Raw genomic sequence first — 24,713 nt, 5'->3', positions numbered from 1 at the left:
TGGCTTTAACACACTCAGGCACACACACTCAGGCACACACACTCAGACACACTCAGGCACAGTATTATGTTGGTCAGACACACACACTTCCTGCTCTCGGTGCATTTCTCAGAAAAGTGGCCGCTTCGTGTCAGTAACAATCCTAATAGATAACATAAAGAGAGGTTACCTCACCATATGTTCCAACTTGTCGTTGTAATTTTGTTTACACGTCATTATATTGAATAAAGCATGTTTTTGGTGAATGTTCATCGCCTCTCTGGTTGTGTAAGTAAAAGAAACCTAATTAACCGACAGTAAAGAGATGTAGTTTGTAACCTTGATCTCTTCCTCACAATAAATGAAGGAGACTTACACTATTCCACATCTGAGCATAGATATTCTCTGTATTATTTGTTAAAAATTGACTTATTATGCAAAAGTCACATTTTTTACATTTTAATGCTTCCATTTGGGTCTCAACTGAAAACTAAAAAAAAAACTATTCAGGAGTTTTTTGGCAATGAGTTAATGTTTCTTGGTGCCTGGAAAACAATATGTTTCAAAGACCTCCAGGTTGTTTAGGCACATTTAATGGCAACTGAACCGTTACCTAGCAACCCCAGCGGAACTCAAGGCCGTTACCTAGCAACCCCAGTGGAACTCCTGAAAAAAGCTCAACTGGCCGGCCTAAAATCTCATTATCTAAGAATGATTTTGTGCAAATAATGTGATAAACATGTTTTGTGTAGCCCATAGACCAATGCTAACCTGTTTAGGGAAGCATTATAGGTCAAATTCAAGGTTTAAAACAAATAACTGTACATTTTTTGGGGAGGTTCTGACACAAAAGCGATTAATGAGAGTAAAATGGAGAAAGCAGAGAGAGTTGCTGTAAACACTGTAAAATTTCAGCGGTCACTTTCACACTCTCTCGACATTCTGAACTTCTCTTTTCCCTTAATTGAAGCACTAATGAGGATTCATGTGGTGATTTTTGCACGGATAGTTACTCATTTTTCCTAAATTACTCCCAGTGGTTTTTGACTTTTCAGGTTACGCACAGTGAGTTGGGAATTCTTCTGGCAGAGGATCTGCCAAATAATCAGTTCATTAAATTTATCTCTTGATACCCTTTCTTCTGTTTCTTTCTCTTTTTTTGTTTTTGCTCTGGCAACACATGGACCCTGAAATTGAGATTATTAATCCTTTTTATTCTCTTTGTCCTTGCGTTTGTTTGAAAGGACTGATGTTTATCTTCATTCTTATGTTGATGTGTGAGGTCAAATTATTACAGCTGATGCCTCGACAGAGCATGTAAAATTACCTACAATAAACATCCCAGTTTTGCTTTTTTATTATCCTGTTGAATCAGCGTTTGTTGAATGGTACTGTGAGTTAAGCTTCAACGTAATTAGGTTTAAAGTTTGATCGTTATTTTTAAAAAGATGACAACAGGACTGTTCAAGGGTCTTGCATTGATGAGCCTGGATTCTCATAAACCTTTAAAGAGGTCTTGATCGACAGTTTTTTCTGCAGACTTTAATTACTTTGTTGGAATTTATTTGCCAGTTTTCCTTACTCTCTTTCTCCACATCATTAATCCTGAATTAAATATTTATACTGGTCTTTTTTATCCATGTTTAGTTGTTCCTCTTGGGAAAAATGTGTGGCTCCAGATACATGTTGGTCACCTACAGCCAGCACAACCCAAAGTACGGAAACTAAACTTGCATTTAGTTGTGTTTGTTCGTCATAAGAGGTACTTTGGTGTGTTGAGTGTTGCAGCAACAGGAAACACCTCACTTCAGTTTTCCCTGAAATGAAAATTTAGCTGCTCAAACTAGGAACTTCATGCTAAGTGCCTTGCCCAAATCATATGCATAATTATATAGCATAAAAATGTAGCATATTAAATTCAATGTCTAAAAAAGTATTTTTTATTTTTCCTTCATTCTGCAGTTGCTACTTGGAGGATTGAATGCTTCAAATCAGTGATTCAGTTGAAAATGTTTTAACTAATTTGACTTATAAACTGAACTTGACTGCATTGTTTGATAAGAATCAGTTTTAAATGCTTCTAATCTAATTTCTCTGCATGATTTGAATTGAGTTTTTGACATTAATTGTGAATTATTACACTGATATGTTTCAGTCACTGTGGCTGAAAACAAACTCCAACCAATGTCTGATACAGAGAATGAACCAGGTTGTAATTCAGCTGTTTAATGCTGAAGTGGTTCAGTGTTTTTAAAAAGCTCCCTAAATAGCAAAGTTGCCTTTGGGCAATCTGTCACGGAGCTAACAGTATGGCAGCATAATTTCCCGGTTAAAATTCAATTAATGTTAATGCGAGATAAATTTACTCTCAAAGCAGCTGATTGATGGATGAAAGGAGAGACGAGGAAGATGACAGATTGTTTTGAAAAGGAAACTTACTATTAATAAATGGGAGCAAACATAAAACAATATGTGTAATTTAGGTCATATTGATGATACAAGTATACAATCTATTATATATTCATGTGATATATTGAAATATAATGCAAAATATACAAATGATTGCACGTATATTAAACGTTAATAATAATATATATATATATATATATATATATATATATCCCAAAATATGTATTAATTTATATTTATAAACATCCACCATCATATGACGTATTTTTGAAAATGTATTGATAATCTGAAGCCATTTTAAATAATTTTTCAGTTTGTTTTCATATTCATGCTTTTATTTTGAAAGCGATTTCTTCCGCTTCCTTTTCCGTTCTTTCTTAACGTTTTTCACCCGCGGTGCAGCAGTTATTGACAATATGACTAGTGATATTAGTCGTGTAACATGAATGTGTGGATGCTAATTATCACTTCTGCTGCTGATTTATATCTGTAGCTTCTAAAATGTCCGATTTTATTGACAGTGTGATCGTGATTTAGCATTAAAGCTAACTAACTTAGCGGTTAGCCTTGAACCGTTAGCCTCAAGCCGTTAGCTTTGAGACAGCAGTTCGTCAACTGGCGGATATTAGAAATTTGAGTTTGTAAAAGTGGAATTAATACATTAAAAATTTATATTATTACACAAACTTTTCCTGTAAAGTAAAATTATTATTTCCCCTCATGAATATACAATTTGTGTTTTTTCTAAATACTACCATCAGCAGCTTGATTAAGTTGTCCTAAACGGATTTCTGGACATTGTGGAAACTGGGGGAAAAAAAAAATAAAAAATTAAATTGTAAACCACCTATTACGCACTTTTGGCCTTACTTCCATGTTCATTCATAAACATAATTCATAGCATTGCGTTTCAACACTGCGAATTGTGTTTGGCTCTCGCTGAAATGAAGGCTGTAATACAGAATCCTTAATCTGCTTTTCTCCCTATTATAATTCCTGGATTAATCAGCATGCATTAATATGTAGAGAGGAGAAAGTAATCCTTGTGCCCCGCTTTCTGAAGAAAGACAAATTTACTCTTGCTCGGCTTTGAACTAAGAAAAAGAAAAGACGGAGGGATCTGTTTGAGACATAAACTTGTTTATGTTTCACATAAAAAGTTGGAAAGATTTATAGAATGTTCCCCTCAATTCAGTTTGATAGTTGATTTCTTACCATCGTGGTTTAGGGTTGGGATTATTGTTGGATTTATGGTTGAAAGGATGTTTAGGAGGAGTAGGGTTGGGATGAGAAGGGTTGGATTTGGGGTTGTAAATACTGGAAAAGCCTTCTTAAATCTGAACAGCATGAAATTGCTGATTAAATTAGCTAATATTTTTAATTAATTCCCCAAATTTCTGGCATAGCAATGGGAAACATGACGAAAATGTTTTCCTAACCCAGGAATACGCCTTCCAAACAATTTAAAATCAACACCATAACAAAACAAAAAGAATTAGAAATTTACTACCACACTTAAAGAAAACAATTTAATAACATAAATTATATCAATACAAAATGAGAGCAGTTCACAATGACTGAATAAAATGCAGTCTTCCTTATTTCTGTTTGTAGCAAACACTAAATCAATCAGACTCATAAACATACTGATTATTGGCTTCAAGCAAACACATTTCCATTTCTGTCACTACATGCCGCAAAGTCACTGAAAATCATTGAATTCAAACTGGAAACAACTTTATTTAAACAAAAATCCCTTCTCGTAAAGACTAGCGGACCAATTAACATTTAGAAAGTTAAGACCAAAAGTTTTGAGGGTGATGATAACTTTTAGATTAGTGCTTACAAGAATTTTCATTTATTGCAAGTTGTTTTATTTCCTATTATAGTTTGACTCATTAAAAATAAACAACTACAGCACTTTCAAAGTCCATTTAATGCTTCATATTTTATTTTGTGTTTCAGCTCATTAAGCAGATATTAGCTGAAGATAATCAGAGTAAATAAAAACAACACAATGTTGGAAAACAGCTATGAAAACCAAAGTGTCTGCAAAAAAGTTATTTCCCCCAAATTTAATGGCTTTTATTTAACCACATTGTTGAGTTTTCAGCCATCAAAAGCCTAATTAAGGTCCTACCACAGCATCTCAATTGGATTTATGTCCAGACTTTGACTAGGCCAGTCCAAATGTCAATGGGCTTTGGATATTTGTCACTCATTAGTTCCCAGAATATTTTCTTAGAAGTCTTTGGGATCATAAATATATCATTTGGGAAATGAGACAATGCTAGTTGTTAGCTAGCTAAGTCAAAGTGCATCTACAACTGCTTAAAGGAATATTACAGTGAGTATGTGGGAACATTAAGGATGAACGACACAAATAAATGAACAGAGAAGAAAGAAAAATTCATTTTTTAATGACTTGAAGCATTCTATTGATATTAGTGATTCAAAATCCGCCTGTTTGCTTTATTCAGAATAAGAGAAAAGGTTCTGTTTTTATGAAACCGGTCGGGAATAACCTTTGGAGACACAATGGTGTTAAAGACAAAAAATGAGACTGAAAAAGACTGAAACTGTGAAAGAGACTAATGCAGCATCATGTTTATGATACTATAAATTATAAAAAATACTCTCAGTGTAGCAGCTGTTTATTTTTTTGTGTTATTACAGTAATTTGGCTGCTTTCCTGCCCAGAATGGTACCCTGTGCAATTTAATATCAAGTTAATTTTAGATTAAACAATAAAAATACCAGGTCAATTAGTAGAACAGAAAGAAAGAAAAAAATTCCTCCTTTAAGAAACTTGCTTCTTGAACCACAACCACTTGGTGATACACTGAATAAAATTAACTTAGAAATTTCAGATATCCACACCGCTCTACTGCCCAATATGGAGTTGGGACATTGTGTAAAACATAAATAAAAACAAAAATAAAAACAAAATATGATCATTTGCATATCCTTTCCAACCCATATTCAACTGAACACAATACAAATACATAATATTTAATGTTAAAACGGATAAACTTTTATTTCTTTTGCAAGTTTGACTTATTTGGATCTTATATGCCTCCAACACGTTTCAAAATGCTGGGATGTTGATAATTTTGCAGTTGTTCCATATTGTTTTCATTTCCATTTACCAACCTCTGCTTTAAACTCTTCCAGTTATTTATTGATCATTTATTCTCAGGTTAAATATCATTAGATAACATCATCTACCGAAAGGATTAGGGCCAGTGAAAAAAATCTGACTTTTATGAAAGTTGGAATTTGAGACCTGAGATTAAAAAGTCAAAAATCTGAAATTAAAAAAGTCACATTTTGGGAGAAAGGGAGAAATTCAAAATCTGAGAAAAAAATATTAGAATTCTAAGAAAAAAATTAAAGTTCAAAAAACAGAATGCTGAGAAAATAGTTAAAATTCAGAGGAAAAAAAGTCCTGAAAAACACATCAAAAGTTTGAGAACTCAGTTCTTTTGATTCTGAAATTAAAAGTCGAAATTCTGAGCAAATATCAAAATTATGAGGAAAAAAAGTCAAAATTCTAATGAAAAACAGTTGAGGAAATTTGTAGAAGTCTGAAAAAACATTTAAAAAAATTTTTTAGTAAAGTGTTGTGAGGAAAAAATGTCAAAATTCTGTTGGAAACACCCCCCAAAAATCCAAGAAAAACAAAGATTCTTGAGAACTCAAAACTAAGTAAGAAGTAATTCTGAGGGAAAAAAATATTTCTGAGACTAAAGAAGGTCAAAAATTTGAGGAAAAAGCATAAAATGCCAAGTTTGAAAAAGTAAAAATTCTAAGAAAAATGTCTATTTTTTTTTTTTAACTTTTGTCAAGTTGCCCTAATTGCCTTCCGTAGATGTCAGAGTAGAGGTGATTGGAGAAAAATTTAATTTTTTTATTTTTAATTTATTTATCTTTAAAACTTCAATCTATGAACCTGTTTCCTTCACCCTCTTTGTGCATAACTTTGTGTCGGTCAGAAACATGAAATCTGTATGAAATATCTGAAGTTTGTGGTTCCACATGACAAAACTAAATAAAGTCCTTCTGAAGGCTAATTATTGGGTTACTGAATGATTTCACAAGCAGCCGCCCAGCTTCTGTAAATCTAGGGAAAAACATTTCAAAGCCCAAATATCTGAGGACAGTAAAAACAAGTTATCCTCACTTAATTTAACTGCAACATTTCTACAAAGGGAACTAAAACAACAAACAGCTGCCTAAACAAACCAACACAGAGACATTTAGCTGTGAATGCAGGATGAATCCCTCCGGTCTCCTCGGTGTTAAGCATCAGCTGTTTGCGTTACGGCTCCTCTGAATGGGATTCGGTTTGTAAATCCAGAAGGGAAAAGTGTGTAATGTCAACACAAAGCACTGCGTGTAGCCCTAATCTCACATCTTCAGTCTGCTTTGTACACAGAGCTTCACAGAGCGTTTGTTCTTGGATCGGACCGGGATTAAATGGCCCGGTTTCATGTTCTGAATGTTCGGTTCTCTGCTAATAAAGAAGGCGTTGTCTTTTTCGGAGACCTGCTCCCTTTATTCTGCATCTCTTTATTCCCTGTAGTGAGCCACCAGAATCACTTTGGGTTTGGGTCCGGACGCAGATGGAGGTTCTGCAGCAGAGCAGCCGCTGTTCACCGCCGACCCGCGGATGGGCGTCGGTGGCGCCGTGGACGGGGCGGGCGCCGTCACCTGGTGGTCCCTCTGCGGCCGCGCGGAGCGGAACGTCTTGGTCGGCCGAGAAAATGTCTTTAAGGTGGAGCCAGGTTCTGGAGCGGAGCAGGAGAAGAAGGCCCGGAAACATCTGTGAAACTGCACACAAACACAGGCAGCAGCTGTAAAACATGGATAATAACAGAGGAGGATTATTTTACAAATTTAACTTAAACAAATCTTGTCCCGGTATTTTAGTCAAATTAAAGAACGAGCTGGTTTCCTAGGTGGCCGGTGTTTTTCTCTACAAAAATATGAGACAAAAAATCCGAATTCAGAGATTAGAAAAGTGAAATTCTGAAGAAAAAAAAAAGAATTGAGAAAAAAAAGTCAGAATTCTTTTATTAAAAATGTCAAAAGTTTGAAAAAAATTTCTGAAATAAAAGTCAACATTTTGAGAAAAATTGAAATTTTAAGAAAAAAAAGTCAGAAATCTGAGATTAGAAAAGTCAACAATATGAAAAAAATATTCAGAGAAAAAAAATTAAGAATTCTAAAATAAAGTCAAAATTCTGAGAAAATAATTGAAATTCTAAATAAAGTAACCAACTATTTCATACACTTTAAAATCTACCAGCCAGGATGTTAAATTTATACAGAGTATTTGAGTCAAATTGAATAATTTTTCTGTTTTTTATCGTGTTTGTCGTCCAGCAGGCGTCCCCTGGATAAACGTAGTGTACTTAGTATACTCTTCAGTTCCACACGTATACTGAAAGTCTACTACATTTCCCCACGGACCTGCAGCTTAAACAAAACCCAGATTCACCCAACATGTTCTCATCCTGCAGCTGTAAGAAATTAAAAAATAAAATCTACTTATTTATGGGAGCAGTTTGCCAACGTTCTTAACCAAAATACTTAAGACAGACAGAGCATCAGAAATGAGCCAATTAATTTCTGTTTCCCCGAGGACATCGTGAAATTATACCGCTTTCACAGTTAGCGCTCAGTATTAAGTCTATTAGAGCCCCAAAGTATTAATCTACTGCAGAATGAAGGGAGGAGGTGGGATGAAAAAAACGCCCCACAAGAAATAAAAAGACTTGCGCTGAAATGAGGAACAGAAAATAAGACAGAATTAAAGGCTCAGTCAAATCTGTGAGGGAAAAACCAGCAAAATATCTGGGCCTGAACCTTCAACGACACATAAAGACGGTCACAAAGTCAGGCTTTTATCACTTCAATTATTTCTATAGGACTAATTCACCTGCAAGATCTATTGAAACTAATCCGTTTATCTTTAGATTCATTGATTACTGAAACTGTGTCTTTACAGGTCTGCAGCTGCAGCTGATCCAAAACGCTTCAGTTTTTAAACCACTGAACAGCTCAGCATCACAACACATTCATGATCTGACGCTGACATCTTTATTATCTTTGGATCTAAAGAGGAACGATCCAGAGTCTACGCACAGCTTCAGTTATTACAGCTGGAAACCAAAGATCAGTCCCAGAATCTGACCTGCACCTTCAGAGACACATAAAGACGGTTATAAAGTCGGCCTTCTATCGCCCGAAGAACATTTCCAGGAATAGAGGTCAAATGACCCAACAAGATCCATAGAAACTCATCCATGCATTCATCTTTAGTCACATTTATTACTGCACCAGGTCTGCCTAAAAAAAATTAATCCTCCAGCTGCAGCTGATCCAGAACGCTGCTGCGTTCGTTCTGCTGGGTCAGCAGAACTCTGACTAAAACAGGCAGTTAAAGCACATCATCCAGTTGTAAAGTCCTTCCACTGGCTCCCTGCAGCTCAGAGAATAGACTTTAAAATACTGTTGTTAGGTTATAAATCACAGAACGGTTTAGCACCACAACACATTAAAAGATCTGTTGTTGTCATAGCAACCTTCCAGACCTCTCGGGTCTTCTGTCAGAACCAGAACCAAACGAGGAGAAGCAGCATTCAGCTTCTATGCACCACAGATCTGGAACAAACTGTCGAAACACCATTAAACCAAAGCTGAAAACCATAATAAATGGAACATTGATCAACATATCTGATGTCTAATGATGATTTTAATGATGACAATCATCAAAATGTAACGTTTGCTGCTGGTTTCTCAAATGTATGGTGATTTTATGACGTAATAAAGGGCATGTTATGCTGTACAAATAAACTTGACTGATTTATTAAAGTATTGTGAATTAAATGCAGCCTTTCCAGCCAAAATTCTCTGTTAAATTTACTTCAACTGCACCATATTTATACATCCAAGCTCTGTTATGGCTTTTAATTGATCGAAATCCTTTGGTTACACTTCAAAAACACAAAATCTTACCAAGTAATTTTGGTGCAAATATCTTAGTACACTTGAAATAAGACAAACTAACTTAAAAGCATATTTTTAGCAAGATATAGAGGCTTGTTTTAAGTAAATAAGTCCTTAATATAGATGCAAATGTTCTTGTTCCATAGGCAGAAAAATAAACTTATAACATTGGAAAAATGACTTGTTATAAGTTAAATAATCTGCCAATGGAACAAGAACTTTTTAGAATTATTTACTTAAATAATTCTATTTAAATAAATAGAATTATTTACTTAAAACAAGCCTCTATATTTTGCTAAAAAGTTACTTTTACGTTTGTCTCATTTCAAGTGTACTGCGATATTTTCTCTGGAGCGTAAACCAAATTACTTGGTAAGATTTTGTCATTTTACAGTGTACAACATGGATGCTGTCAAGATCACCCAAAAAGCCTCTTCTCTTTGACAAACTGGGACTTGTGATGTCCTTCATCATTCCTGACTCAAACTGACGAAGAGAGTATGAAAAAAACTCAAAGCTTCAACGTTTCCAGCTGTTGCCAAGTAGCTAATTAAAAAGCAGCAGATTGGGAGCCGCCATCAGTGCTTCCCCGATTCCAGCAGCAGACCCGACTCAGCACCGTCTGCTCAGAGGAGACTGTGATGACCAGGCGACTACGGAGGGAGGCTGAGAAAGACTAAATTGCGAGAGCACCAGAGGACGAACAGATGGCCTCTGCCTGTGTGGTTCCCACCATGAGGCGGCGAGCAGCAGCTGCGATCGGGTGTTAAGGGGCCGGTGGCGCGGCAGGAGGCGGAGTAAAAATAAAAAATCTATTTAACACTCAGAGTGACCGGCTAACCTCGTCTATTTCAGCAGCAACACATTAACAGGCTCCATACACTGCAAAAACACAAAGTCTTACCAAGGATTTCTGGTCCAGTACACTTAAAATAAGACAAAAATAACCTAAAAGTAACTTTTGGCAAGATATAGAGGCTAGTTTTAAGTAAATAATTCCTTATATTTGCATTGGCAGATTATTTAACTTTTAACAAGATCTTATTCTCATGTTATAAGAAAATTAAGGATTTTCCATCAATATTAAGGAATTATTTACTTAAAAGTATTTAGCTGAAAATTTAGTTTTGTCTTATTTAAAGTATGCTAAGATTTGCTCTTCAAACTAGAGCAAAATTACTTGGTACGATTTTGTGGTTTTGCAGTGCATTTCTGCAAAAACCAAAGCGGTGACTTAATCTCATTTAAATGAAGTATCAACAGTTATAAGCCATTAATAGGTATTTATTACATACAGTTTCAGAAAAACAAATTAAAGTAAATATATTTTTTGTATTGTACATCTTTAATCGAGATGTGTCAAAGTTCTGCAAAAAATTGTCTTTGTGTCAAACAGCTGTTAGATAGCAACATATAAACATGATTTAAAGCATGAGAAAGCAAAAAAAAAACACCACTTTTGAAAATATAAAAAGTCTTTCTGTATCTATTTTCGTGTTCCTACACTAACAACGACATGGAGAAGTTGCAAAGCGATCCCAGATAGAAGTGAGCATAATGTGCCGAAGAAAAAGAAACGTTTTGGAAGACTTACAGGAGACAAATTTATTCATAGGAAACCACAAATAGCTTTTATAATACAGCGCAGAAAGGAAGCAGTGAAACGCTGCAGTTTATCTCAGGTCACAGAGATAATGGCTGCTCTATACCGCATTCCACACAGCGGGATTATTAAAAAAGATGAAACTATAGCCTAAATTTAGATGTTCTACTTTCTGATTGGTCAGGAGGTTTGAAGGGGGAACTTTTAATAAATTCATTATAGTCAGATATTACAGCGTACACATTTCTCAGAACTTGTAAGGTCACCTTTCTATTCCTTAAACAAGTTAAGAAAGGTCAAAATATGTTCATTACTTTTCTTACACAAAATTATTCTTAGATTATGAGATGTTAGTCTGCTCAGTTTGAGCTGTTTTGGGGCGTCTTGTCACTTTAAATCCAAATAAACAGTGGAACCCAGCTTGGGTTGCTAGGTAACGACCCAAGCTGAGGTTGCTAGGTAACGGCGTTGTGCCCATGAATTCTGACATGACAATAGGGAGGTTTTCGAAATGGGTCATTTTCCAGTTTTTTTAAGTTCTGGTTTCTCGTGCAAATATCTTAGTACACTTCAAATAAGACGAAACTAACTCACTACTAACTTTTCAGCAAAAATATAAGAGCTTGTTTTAAGTCAATACCTCCTTAACTTTGATGAAAAAGAACTGTTTCACTAAAAACATTTTTCCCACATTACAGTGCTTTTTCATCAATATTAAGGACTTATTTTCTTAAAACAAGCTCATATCTTTAACAAAAGTTACTTGTAAGTTTGCATGTTCTCCCTGTGCATGGTGGGTTTTCTCCGGGTACTCCGGTTTCCTCCCACAGTCCAAAAACATGACTGTCAGGTTAATTGGCCTCTCCAAATTGTCCCTAGGTGTGAGTGTGCATGGTTGTGTGTCCTGTGTGTCTCTGTGTTGCCCTGCGACAGACTGGCGACCTGTCCAGGGTGACCCCGCCTCTCGCCCGAAACGTTGGCTGGAGATGGGCACCAGCACCCCTCCYRRCCCCACYGAGGGAAAAAGGGTGCAAGAAAATGGATGGATGGATGGACTTGTAAGTTAGTTTTGTCCTAAATTAAATCTACTAAGATATTTGAAATAGAAACTAAACCAAAATGACTTGATAAGATTTTGTGTTTTTCTCCTCAAAACTAAATATTTAGCTCCTTTTTTTTGTAACTTTCCCAAAAGTGAGCACGTTTTATAGAAATAATGACTTCTTAAGGTGTTTTTTTTCATAGTTTTTATAGAAATATTCAGAGAAAAAGTTGCACTTCAGAGGTGTAAAGGCGTCGCTGGTCCGGGTCGTGAATCTGCACAGCGCTTGAAGTCTTCAACTCGCCTCAACTCGTTTGCGTTTATCGTCATGGGCTGGGAGGAACTGAAGACTGAAAGCGCCACACAGCAAAGCCTCGTCTGCAGCTCCACAGGTTCCGGGTAGCAGTGAGAATTTCCCCCGCCGTCACAACAAGTCAGCCATCAAACAAAACGAAATGTCTCTCAGGCTGGGAAGTGACAAGCTGAATGTCTGAGCGACAGCCTGAGGAAGACGCAGATAAAAGGAGCGAGCGACGAAGGCTGGGGCGCGAAAAGGTCATCGGCAAAGTGCGCCACATCACACGCTAATCAAAATCAAAGCTGCGTTACCTTTAGAAGATTAAATATAACTCTACATCTCCACGGTCACCTTTGCATCGCCTGCTTGTTCTTTATCTTAATGTTCTCCATTCATCTTGCAGTTTTTACTGCGCTCTCGTTTCGTCGTCAGTCCCAAATTCCCAGGTCCATCCCATCATTAATCACTCCATCATGACTTTACTTTGCCTTCAGGCACTTTCACTTCTGGCACTTTTCCCTGCTCCTCACATTTCTTCACCCTGCTACTACTGTAGAAAAAAATGTCCTGAAACACACTCACTCAGCTGTTTTTTTGTTTTTATGAAAAAAAAAAAAATAAATCACATTTCTGACCTCTAAGTTGTTTTATATATCAGGTAAAGTTGGTTCAACTTGTAAAAAACGTGACAAATGCGGAGTCATCCCATATTTGCAAACAACTACTAATTTAGACTTGTTGGAGCATGACGTCCTGCAGCTTGCTGACAGTGACTATCATTGGTTTTAGCTTTCAGTCTGTCAACATAACTCACTAAATCTTAAATTATATAGACATAAAATGAGACGAAGTGCTTTGCTACTAAATGTCAACCTTACAACAACTATACAACAAGGTCAAGAAGAAGTTTTAATAAACAGAATATAGTGAGAGCAAGGAAAGTAGGTCATTTATGCTAGCTTGACTTTGAAAATCTTACATGTAGATGTGCTGTGGAATTCAGTGCGTTTTGATTCAATTTTTTTTTAAATGGCAACTCTCATACCAACTCTGACAAATAATTAGGAGAGCAGGGGTTTAAATCAACCACCGTATTGCAAAACACAAAATCTTACCAAGTATTTTGTTCTAGTTTCTAGTGAAAATATCTTATTACACTTGAAATAAGACAAAACCAACTTAAAAGCAACTTTCAGTAAGACATTGGGGCTTGTTTTAAGTAAATAATTCCTCAATGTTGATGAAATGTACTGGTTCAATTGACAGATTATTTCACAAGACATTTCCCCATGTAATAGGTTAATTTATTTGCCAATTGAACCAGTAAGTGCACTAAGATATTTTCACCAGAAACTAGACCAAAGATATGTTGTAATGTTTTGTGTTTTTACAGTGTGGATGACTTCCTGTAATCTGTTCATAATTTAAAACCATCCAGTGTCAAATAAAATTATTCAGCAAACAAGACTGAGCCAGATTTAATTCACAGTGATGTGAAAAACTAATCTCCAATTATCACAAATGCTTGAAGATCATCATTTTAAAACTACATTTAACTCTGGTTTGTATTTGTCTTAAAATAATATTTGTAGTATGGAAAAGAAAGGAGGAGTTTTGATCTTATGGCGCTTCACATACATTCTGCCAAAAAAGTTAGGTTTTTTTCACAAAGATGAAAGCATTAAACTACTGTTAGTGCAGAAATCTTCAGCCTTTCCTCTTATTGATCCGTATTGATCGAGTTCTTCCGGATTTCTGAAGGTCTTTCTTTTTTGTCTTTGGATTTAAGATGCTTTTTTACAGTTTTTTCCTCAGTTTATGGATTATTTTTATAGGGACTTTTTTCAATTTATTAAGCTACTTAATTCTGACTTTTGAGTCCCTGATGCATTAAAAGGCTCCTGAAATTCATTTCTGAACATGATTTCCTCACAAGGTCATTATTTGTTCCTATTACTTCATTCGAGTTTATTAAATTACCAAAGACGTAAATATTAATTTTAAACTGGAACATCTTCTTTAATATGCTGCTACTCTACTTACATTTTAAAAGTAAAAAAAAGCAGATCTATTTCAGGTCAGTGAACGCACCAAGTTGTGCTAATAAAAACACTCTTTGGTGTGGAAGTTGCTCAATAGGGAGAAAATGTACAAAACATGCATGAAGCCATCTAAAATAACCATGGAGGCATGTCAGCTATTAGTCAAGACTGCTTAACAGTAAGGATGCTAACCATGGCAATCATGTTAACTGCTAAATTGAAACACTTTAATCGAACTCTAGTGCATTTGCCTGGAAAGTCCAGTTCATTTGGGGAAGTGTGACTGCGTAATTGAGACCAAAAAAGTGAACTCTGCTCTGTCTACAAACTTAAGTGGTTTGAATGCATTTGTGAACGTCAAGCGGAAAGGATCGGCTCCAAAAGCATGTAGTGAACTACAGTGCAGGGCATTCTGGGTAAATAGAGCCAAAACAAACACGAGTCCAGGGCTACAGGGAGCAATGGCTAGTGATCTTTTACCAAAGACAAAAACAGAAATCCTACTACTGCTAAAATTTGAATTTTTGTTTACATTTTGTGAAGAATGAAGTTGTGCTCAGTGTCTTCTTCAGAGGTTTTCATGGCGTTTCCTTCAATGGTTTTTGTGCAAGTTTTTCAAAGGGTTTGGATCATTTGAGACAGTGTGAAAGAGAACTGGACCAGCTGAAAATGTAACAAATATTGCAACTTTGGTCCCCAAAAGAACTCAGCATAACAAACTATCAGGTGTGAAAACACCTCAAGTCTCAAGGAAAAATCTGAAAGACCTAAAACTGCTATTGGCGAGTCAGAGCTTCCCAAAAACCCCAGATTGGAAACTGACAAAATCTATGATCTCTATGTTTCTAGAAAGTATTTTCTTAGACATGCAGATGATACAAAATCTGCATAACTGGATTTAAGAGAATAAAAATAAACTACCGGTGGTAAGTCAACAACAAAACACTTCTCTTTTCCAACAGCCACTGTAGCAACCATACAGCGGTAAAACCAGCTGAGCAAATGAGCTGGAACTCAGATTGGGTTGCTCGGTAACGGGCGGAACTCAGATTGGGTTGCTCGGTAACGGGCTGAACTCAGATTGGGTTGCTCAGTAATGGGCGGAACTCAGCTTGGGTTGCTAGGTGACAGCAGAGTGCCCCGCGAATATGACTTAATCTGGACGTTTTTGAAACAGCTCGTTTTTCAGACACAAAAGAACACTAACTTATTGCCAGAAAACGGCTGTGTGTTTTTAAGAAGCACTTGAGCGGTCGAGACTCTAATGGAAATACAAAAATGTGAATTTTTCAAATCAGGACTCCTTTAACACTAATTTGTCACTTAATATAGTGAAAAACATCTAATAGCTGACTTGAGAGTAATTATAACTGATCCAGCTCAGGTACTTTGAGTAATTCCTGCATTCATTCCTCTAAATCGGTGTCCTTACATACCATGATTAATGAAGAAAAAAAAAAACAACTTCAGTGACTCTAGAGGAGAAAACACGCGAATCGGTTTGGTAACATCACAGCAAATGACAACAAAGTCCTAAAGAGAAATGTGCAAACCTCGTCTAAAAATGTCCGGAGCAGCAGGACACCAGCACCTCTCTCTGCAGCAGCAGCATGCATTAAGAAGGACACATGCCACCCAGCATAATGGTCTTTTCAGCAATGTCCCTTTGGGAAGCACTTGTGCTGCATCAGCACCTGGACACACAGTTTTCATCCCCAGGCATTTCTGAACAGCACAACCTAAACAAATACTTACTGTACATTGCTTTGGGAATCTGTTTAAATATAAATACAGCTTCAGAATACAGAAAATTCAGCTTTATTTGCCTTATTTTCTGCAGTATCAATGAGAGTTTACACCTTAAATGGGAACAAAAATGTTGAGGAAAAAGTTTCTAATAAATTATTTAACTTGTCGCCTTTCTTTAATTCACAGATTAAAATATTAGATTAATAAAATATTTCCAGCCCTGCAGTAACTGCAGAGAGAGGAGCAGAGCAAAACATAAAACTGTAATACTGAATTACATTTTTGAATAAAGATATATAAACTTTTTATTGAGTAATAATAAAGGTTGGATTTGATATATTTTACAAGAAATCTAGTTAGTGAAAATATTGCTGTCTTTTTAATCTTTAAACAGCATATCTTTAAAATACTGCTACATTAAAGTGGAGGATGGCAATTCAGCTCTAAAATAAATCAACATGTTTTACTTATTTCCATAAAATGGACTCATTTAAACTTTTCATCATCAAAAAAGAAGACATCTCCTAATGTCATGAGTTCATTTTGTTTATCTAGTCACATTTTTTTTTTTTTACAAAAACTTCAATAGCAGTAATAAAATCTACAATAAAAGACAGTATATGCAGTATCAAAGCCTGAAATCATACAAATCCAGTCCTAAAATATTCCAGATTTTAGAAATGTATCTTGATTTGTTGGTTTTATTCCAGACATTAATGTAAAAAAAAAAATCTTAACTACAATAATGTTCTCAACGATTGTCCAAAATCAGAAATAAAAACATGTAAAGCAAGTGTAATTTTTCACCAAAATGCAATCTAAATCTTCTGAAGAATAAAAACCAAAGTAACATGTTTTTAATATATCAAAACCAGTAGAATATCCATTTAAAAGTGGTCCAGAATCAATTATTTGATTTAAAATCAGTCAAAAACTTCAAATTAAAAGACAAAAAGTCCTGGTCGTTAACCAACCCAACAAGTTCCAATGTCATCAGAAACCAACATAAAAATAATCTGAAACTATTCAGATTGGTAATCTTCCAATAAGCACAAATACCCAATCCAAAGATTGGATAAAACCACAGCAAAACCCATTCAAAGTTAACAGAAAAAAAGAAAAACAAGTAAAAACTACATTTGATTAAAAAAAACAAACTGCTGGTCCAGAACCGGCTCAAGATCTCATCCAAAAGCTGCTCAGCTGAGTTTTAAACTCACCTAAAAATCATCCGAAAAATCTGCTGGTCCAAATCCAGCATTAAACCAACTTAAAACCAGTCCAAAACCAGTGGAAACCCCATTTACAACTGGTTGAGAATCCAGAATAGGTCTGAAATCTGTCAAAAACTTGATCCAAATCCAGATTAAAACTGATCTACAACAAGGTCTCCACTAAAAATCTGATAAATTGTTAATGTTAATCCAGCATAAAGTTTGTTCAACCACAGGAAACTGAAGCCGTAATAAAAGTAATTTAAACAGAAAACCAGTATAATGTTGGTCCTGATCCAACAGGAAGTGTGAAACTTCTACACACCTGGAATAAAACTTAAGTAGAGTTTCTTTTGAACCAAAATAAATCAAACATTGACAAACATATTTGATGATTATTGATGATTTTTACAATGCCACTTAACAAAATGTGAAAAGTTTTACGTTTTCACGATTTGAAGCTCTTTGAACTGTCATGTTGCTGTAATGTGCTATACCAATAAACCTGACTGATTTGTTGAAAGGAAATAGCCAAGGATCTTAAATAAAGAAACTGAGAATCTCTCCTGAAGGTTTATGGTTTAAAAACACACAACATCTCCAGAAAAACAAACATAATTTTTAAAATAAAGGCAATTTCTGTCTCAAACAAATTAAAACATGAAAATGTGCTGCTTCTAAGCTTTAAAATGATATTAACCAAACTGGGAAGTTTAAAGGCTAAATGTTTTTGCTTTGATTGTGATAGTGAAGAAAAAAGTCATAACAGGTAAAGGTTGTCCTATCTGCGCTGTTCCTGTTTGTATTAATCAACTAATGACTGCCTTGAAGATCTATTGATTGTGAAATCCTGCATGCAGGAAACACCTTGATGTTTGTGCTGCTTTCAATTAGAAATGAAAGCAGATTAATTCTCCTTTCTTTATCTCGTCTCCCTGCTCTCTGTCCTTGAAACGCGGAGCAGCCGTGCAGGCGGTGGGGTGTCGCTTCATGTGCGCCCTGCCTTAAAGTGTAAACAAAAACCCGGCAGATAGGAAGTGTGCCTTCTGCTCGCTCCTCCTGCGGGTGTAAATCACACAAAAACTTAATTACTGGACTGGGTGTCACATAATTAGACCCATCCAGGCCTTGACGGAGAACAGATGCCTCAGAGACTCTTATTTTTGTCTTTTTCTAAAATCTAATTGTTGTGATGCATTTTATATTTCCAATAGATATTTGAGGATGCACTTCTTTAACGTGTTTATCTACGGAGATAAACATCAGTCAATCAAGTGCAATAAAATTAGCATAAAAATGTTGAATCTTGAGCCTTAAAGCTATTTGTGCAGTTTTGTGTTCTGGTTTCTAAAGCAGACATGTTGAAATGTAAAAGTCGGGTTTGCTGACTGAAATCAGAACCGTTTGCTAAAGAGCCGAGACAATATATGAAGAAACATGAAACAGATGGCGAAGTGTAAAAACATCCAGGGCTTAATCCAATCTAATCTAATCTAAACTGGGATTCACCTGCAAAGATAATTGTTTAATTACTCATGAATACATATGAGTATAAACTATATAATTAAATGTGGTTACTATGCAACGTGTAGTGGAATTAATACTTTTTTAAGTCGCATACTGAAATATTTCAAATGGGAATGTTTTTCCAAGGACAACATCAGTGTTTGCAGCGCAGACATACAGATACCCCTAAAAATACATAATAAATTGTTTTTTATCATAATTGTTATCACAAAAATAACACAATAAAATTCTAAATTAGGGATGTCCAAAGTGTGGCGTGAGGGCCGTTTACTGTCCTCTGGGTGATTTTATTTGGCTCTTTGTTTGGTCCACAGTTCAAGAATGGAGTGAATTTGTGATCAATTTGATATTTTTAGAAATAAAATCTGCTCACTTTTTATTTATTTAGCTAAAAGGCAAAGTTTTTTTCTGTTTTCATTGATTATAAACTTTACGTCGCTCAAACTTTGTTGCCAAACATAAAAAAAGATAATAAACTTTAATAAACTTTCAATAAAGTTTAAAATTAATACAACAACTGTGTGAAACCCTGTTTATATTTTATCACACTGGTTTACAGATTCCTTTTCTACAAAAAATGTTACTTTGTTTTATTAAAATAGTCTTTTATTTGATATATTATTGAAGCAATAAAGACAACAAACGTCTTAAGACATAAATCTTTTCAGTTTTAATTTAAAAAAATTAAGAAGTGTATCCCTTGATTTCTCTGAATTTAAAAGTTTTGGTCCTAATGGACTCCATTTGGACTCCACATTGCAGATAAAGTGAGCGTCTCACCTGTTTGTTCATGAATATGTAAATAAAAGGGTTGACCACAGTGGAGAACTTGGCCAGCAGCGACGGCGTGACGCTGGCCGCCGGGGTCAGAAGGTCTGTGGGGCCGAAGGTGGCGAGCAGAGCGGCCACGCCGTACGGCAGCCAGCAGACCAGGTAGCAGACCACCATGACGACGACCATCACCAGAACGCGCTGCTCTCTGCGCCGCGTCACCACTGAGCTCACTCTGCGCACCTGCAGGACACAAGACTCAACCCTTGAAACGCACTTTGATTAAATAAAGCTACTTGATCTGTCAAAACACATCAGTTTTGTCAAACCGTAGTAATCTTTCATTTTGTTTATCACTCTGCCTGTCGGTTAAAGCTACTGCGTGAACAAAACGACGTCTAATATCAGCCTGTCAAGTTTAAAGTTGATTAAAACTCAAAAAATACAAACCAATCTGAGATTTTAACTGACAAGATATTTGAAATAATTCAGAATGTTTCAGCTTAATCTTTAATCAAAAAGAGGAAGTTCAAAAAGTCTAAAAATGTTGAGATAATGCAAAACAAGAAATGATATGATCTTTCAACGACTTTTTACATAAAAAAATAGGAGCAGATTTTTTTTTCTTCATATATCTGATGCTAACAGTGTAAACACTGCAATTAACTCAATTTTTAAAAATGTTTTTCCAACTTTAAGGCTTTTCACAAAACTTATTGTGTTTAGGACAATAGGGTGTTTATATAATCTGCTTCTCTCTCTAAGACAAAGACTGTGACTCAGTTTTCTGTTTACCTGCAGAAAGCAACCAGGACCAAACAACCTGACAGAAACCTGATGGATCAATGATCGTATTGATCCCCTGAGATAAGAAAACAAACTGGATCTATTAGGACTTTCTTTGCTCCACCAGGGAGTTTCAGAGGCTGACATTTAAATCTGCAAGATCAGACTCTCTTCTGCCAGCATGAACATTGCTTTCAGGAACGACCTAATGTTCATAAATACGGCACCATCACTTTAATATGAAAATAAACAGCGAGACGGGCAGAAAGAGTGAGAACGGGTCAGGCTGACCCGATGCCGTTTGGATTACTGAGCAACAACGCTGCCAGTTTTCCTCTGAGAAATATCTGCTGACTTCTCAGTCTACTACCATCTTTCTATGCATGAATGCTTAATTTCTAAGTTAAATGGAGCTTTATATGAGTGTGCATAGCTTTGCATCAACATGAAGCTTTTTGTGTTTGCTTCTGCATTACTTTTTTTTTTTAATTCAAGAGGAAAATGACCCAAAACTTTTGGTTCCTAAAGGTTTTCTCAAAGAGTGAATTGAAATATTCAGAATCATGTTTTTGAGACAATTTTCAAGCAATATAAAGGTGACGGCATAATAGTGCAAAAACTTAAATATTCAAAACAAAACAACAGAAACAAAAAATTTTATTATGAAATCTCTGTAAACAAAATTGTCCATCAAAAAAGAGATAGCTATTTATATATACAGTGTATTAGCCGTTAGCCATTGCTAACAGCTTCTACAGTAAATCTATAATATGTATTGATTTTAAGACTGTAACTACTTCTTCTAACAAAAAGAATAAGAAAAATGATAGTACTTATGGTGCTGTTTTTACAATTGGTAATTATTTATTCATATATTAATAAAACTGTGGCAATGTTGACAACATTAATTAGCTTTATTTCACAACAAACCTAAACAAACAGATTGGATTTGAACAGGTTCTGGACTCAAAATATAATCTAATTTTTGGTAGAAAGAGAGAGAAAAGAAAAACAATAAATCATGAAAACAGAAATTATTGAGCTCATTTTAATTTAAAATTTAATTAATTGATTTGGTGGTGTTCAAACTTTTTACCAAAAAAAAAAAGGTTACAAACTAAACTAAGCATAAAATATTTTAATCAAAGTAATCATATGTCTGACTATAAGTAACTGAAAAATAAAAGAAAAATTATAATTTTTGCCTTATTATGAGAAAGGCATCCATTTTCCAATTTCCTTTGGTCTCATTTGAGAGAAATTATAAAATAAAATCGGGTTTTGGTCCAACTCATCCCAGGTTTTCTTTAGAAACTCTTTCTCTCTCATCCAATCAGCTCCGTCCAGCATCTTTTCCTATTAAAGCAGAAGTTTTTTTCCATCATGTCCGTCTTTGACAGGTCACCCTTTCGCCGATTATTTTCCGAACGAAGTGACACCGTCAGTGTTACCCTGAGCAGCATGCAGCCGTTCAGTCAAGGTGACAGCTGCTGCGTCCGCTCAATGCCGAGTGAGTTGAGAGAATATTCCCACTTCAATAGGTGCATAACCAGGAAAAACAACCGTATCACATTAAGATGAGGGACAAAGTGAGGTCAGTAACAATAAGGTCCAGTCAACATCTGACAATAATGGGGTGAAAAGCCTAAAAGCAACAATCTAATTTTTGTTATGTCCAGTGACCAAATGTCAAACTTAAAAGGATGTAAAAGCATAAAGTCTACAACAGAAAAGCTTTATTTTTTTGTGTGTTTTTATTAAACAAATTAAAAGAATGTTGCAAAAGACAAACGTAACTCAAATATTTGTCAGCACTGAATGTTTTAGATGAGTCTTTTTTTTTCAACAGAAGAGTCTTTCTGGAATCAAACTTTGTTTATTTTGTTTGTGGGTAACCGGGTTAAATGTGAAGTTTGTCAAAACCTGTTTATTTTTTCTTTGAATTTATTTTGTTTAGAAGTTGTTTCTCCAGACATTTACTGGTGTGTGAAGTTCTGTTGGGCTGCTCTTGGCAGTTGGTGGTTGCCATAGTAACCAGTAACAGACAGCTCCGCCCCCTTTTCTTTCTGTTGCCGTCAGTAACTGTGAGCTCTGTGCTCTCTTTACAAGTGTTATGTTTTAGATAAATGTGGTGTTTCATGAGTAAATTTGTTTGCGTTTTGAAAATATTTTTAACTGTTATTATTAATGTTGTTCATTTTAGCTACCTTTAATTTTCACTGCTGCTAACTGCTTGTTGGCAGATATTTCTTTGTATGAAAATAGAAAGTTTGTAGTTTGTTGAGGGTTATTTATCGTATGTTAACCACCAGCTTGATTTTCTCTTTTGTTAGAATAAATCCAGTGAATGTGTTTGTCAACGTACCGTTCCTGAGACAAACACAGAAAAGTTACACATAAACGGCTTCGTGACCCAGTTGAAATTATAGCCGAACCTTTTCCAACAAAACAAAACGCTCTGAGTTAGCATGTTCTTCTGAAACATTTCTACTTCACTCCTCTTGTGTGAAGCCTCTGGTTTTAACAAACTCAACAGATTATATCAGAGTCTGAAAAACCCTGACAATATGAGAGTATTTGACCTGTTCAGGACGAAAAAAAGAGTGTGCTGTGTAAGCAAGGGATTAACTCCTCTGGAAGTAACTGAGCACCTCGACTGCTGCAGGATGACAGCAGAACTGTGACATTTCACACAAATACGCACCATTTACGATGGCAAAGCACATTTAAAATGCAAGGATTTTCAGATTTTAATCCTGATTGTTTACCATCTTTTATATAGGTACAGTATCTCAGATCATTTTAACCAATCTAGTGGTCAGTAGGTATTATAAAGTGAATAATAATAATTTACAGCACAATTTCAATAGGCCTTCGCAGCGCTTAGCTGCTCGGGCCTAATGATGTGATTCTTATAGAAAGTCACAAATAGGTAAGCTAAGTTGGGAAGGATTGTCACCTTTATATGTATGTAGATTTTAGGAAAAAACTTTTTAAAAATAAATAAAAATAAAAAGTTTAAATAGAAATCCACCCAGCTATTTTTTGGCGTTAAACTCATGTTTTTTAGTGTCTGGAAAATGAGTTGTTTCAAAAACCTCCCGACTTTTAAGTCACATTTGAGAGGCACTCCGCTGTTACCTAGCAACCCCAGCCTGTCACCTAACAACCCCAGGACGTCAATCAGTGTAAAAAACACAAAGTTCTTAGTGTAAATACTTAATACTTGAAATAAAACAAAACTGATTCACAAGTAACTTCTCAGCAAGATTTAGGAGTTAGTATTATGTAAAAAAATTCCTTAATATTAATAATAAAAAGTTCTAGTAGCATTGGCAAATTATTTCATTTATAACATGGGGAAAATGTCTTATTATTAGTGAATTAATCTGCCAGTGGAAACAGTACTTTTGCACTAAAAACTAGATCAAAAAATCCTTAAGATTTTGTGTTTTTGCAGTGAATTTAAACGTTTTGACACTATTGGCACCAGATGTGTTCAAGTGTTTTTTTGCAGTGTGGGTTTAATGAAAATACAAAATGAATCAACATGAGAAGAATGAGCAAAACTACAGGAGAATGACCAACAAAGAAAAGAACCAAGAGGTTAAAATCTGATTTAAATGCTGTTAAAACCTTCAGCGATCTGGGAAGAAACAAATCTCTACAAACTTTCTTTAAGTAAACTTAGCGATCAACTTGCTTAATCACCAACACCATGAGAGTTTCTCAGTCTCCATAACCTGCGTAGTTCCAAGAAGCTCAGTTTGCTTCCTTTCCTAAAACCAGATCAGCAGAGACCCAAATAGAGTAACTTAAGAAAAACCCTGTTTGTCAGTTTATCATAGCTGTTTTTCCTGTCAGGCTTTCGCTCGTCTTCACACCTGCGTGGATCCGTCAGCATACCTGCCACCACTAACAAGAGGCTCACTAAGAGACTCCACCTGGCTCTGTTCTCCTCCTGTAATTAATTCAGATGGCGCGACCGACAACATGAGCGCAGCATCGATTTCTTTCTGTCCCGTCTCCTCCGCTCCTGCTCCTCGTTCCCGCCGACATCCATGACAGCTTACAGCAGACTGTGGATGCACAATTGTGTCTAACTTACATCAGCGAACTGGAAATGACAATGATTTTACCTCTGTTGATAGAAACTGGAGTATAAATTTAAGCTGTTTAACAGGGCCGTGCAGAGACCACTATAGGGGCAGGTGCTCAACAACAAAAAAGGGCACATCTGACCGCATTATAGGACAGAATATTAACAAAGCCACACAGC

General features: G+C 35.6%; 1 protein-coding gene across 2 annotated transcripts in view; it reads right to left on the bottom strand.

Annotated features, from left to right (window-relative positions):
- Window positions 1-6,225: 6,225 nt before the first annotated feature.
- The window catches only part of tmtopsb (teleost multiple tissue opsin b), a 49,234-nt gene continuing 30,746 nt past the window's right edge, over window positions 6,226-24,713 (bottom strand). Inside the window, exons 3-4 of one of the 2 annotated variants that reach the window (XM_008396477.2) lie at window positions 19,658-19,891; window positions 6,226-7,221 (exon numbers count right to left, since the gene is read on the bottom strand). In XM_008396477.2, the coding sequence (XP_008394699.1) occupies window positions 6,961-7,221; window positions 19,658-19,891 (495 nt within the window). In that variant the 3' untranslated portion in view covers window positions 6,226-6,960. The remainder of the gene's footprint in view (window positions 7,222-19,657; window positions 19,892-24,713) is intronic. The other variant, XM_008396478.2, reaches the window with a different exon arrangement.

This window comes from Poecilia reticulata, linkage group LG20 (assembly GCF_000633615.1).
Source record: "Poecilia reticulata strain Guanapo linkage group LG20, Guppy_female_1.0+MT, whole genome shotgun sequence".
Lineage (NCBI taxonomy): Eukaryota > Metazoa > Chordata > Actinopteri > Cyprinodontiformes > Poeciliidae > Poecilia > Poecilia reticulata.
Note: the sequence above shows the minus strand (reverse complement) of the source record. Positions and strands in the feature narration are given on the sequence as shown.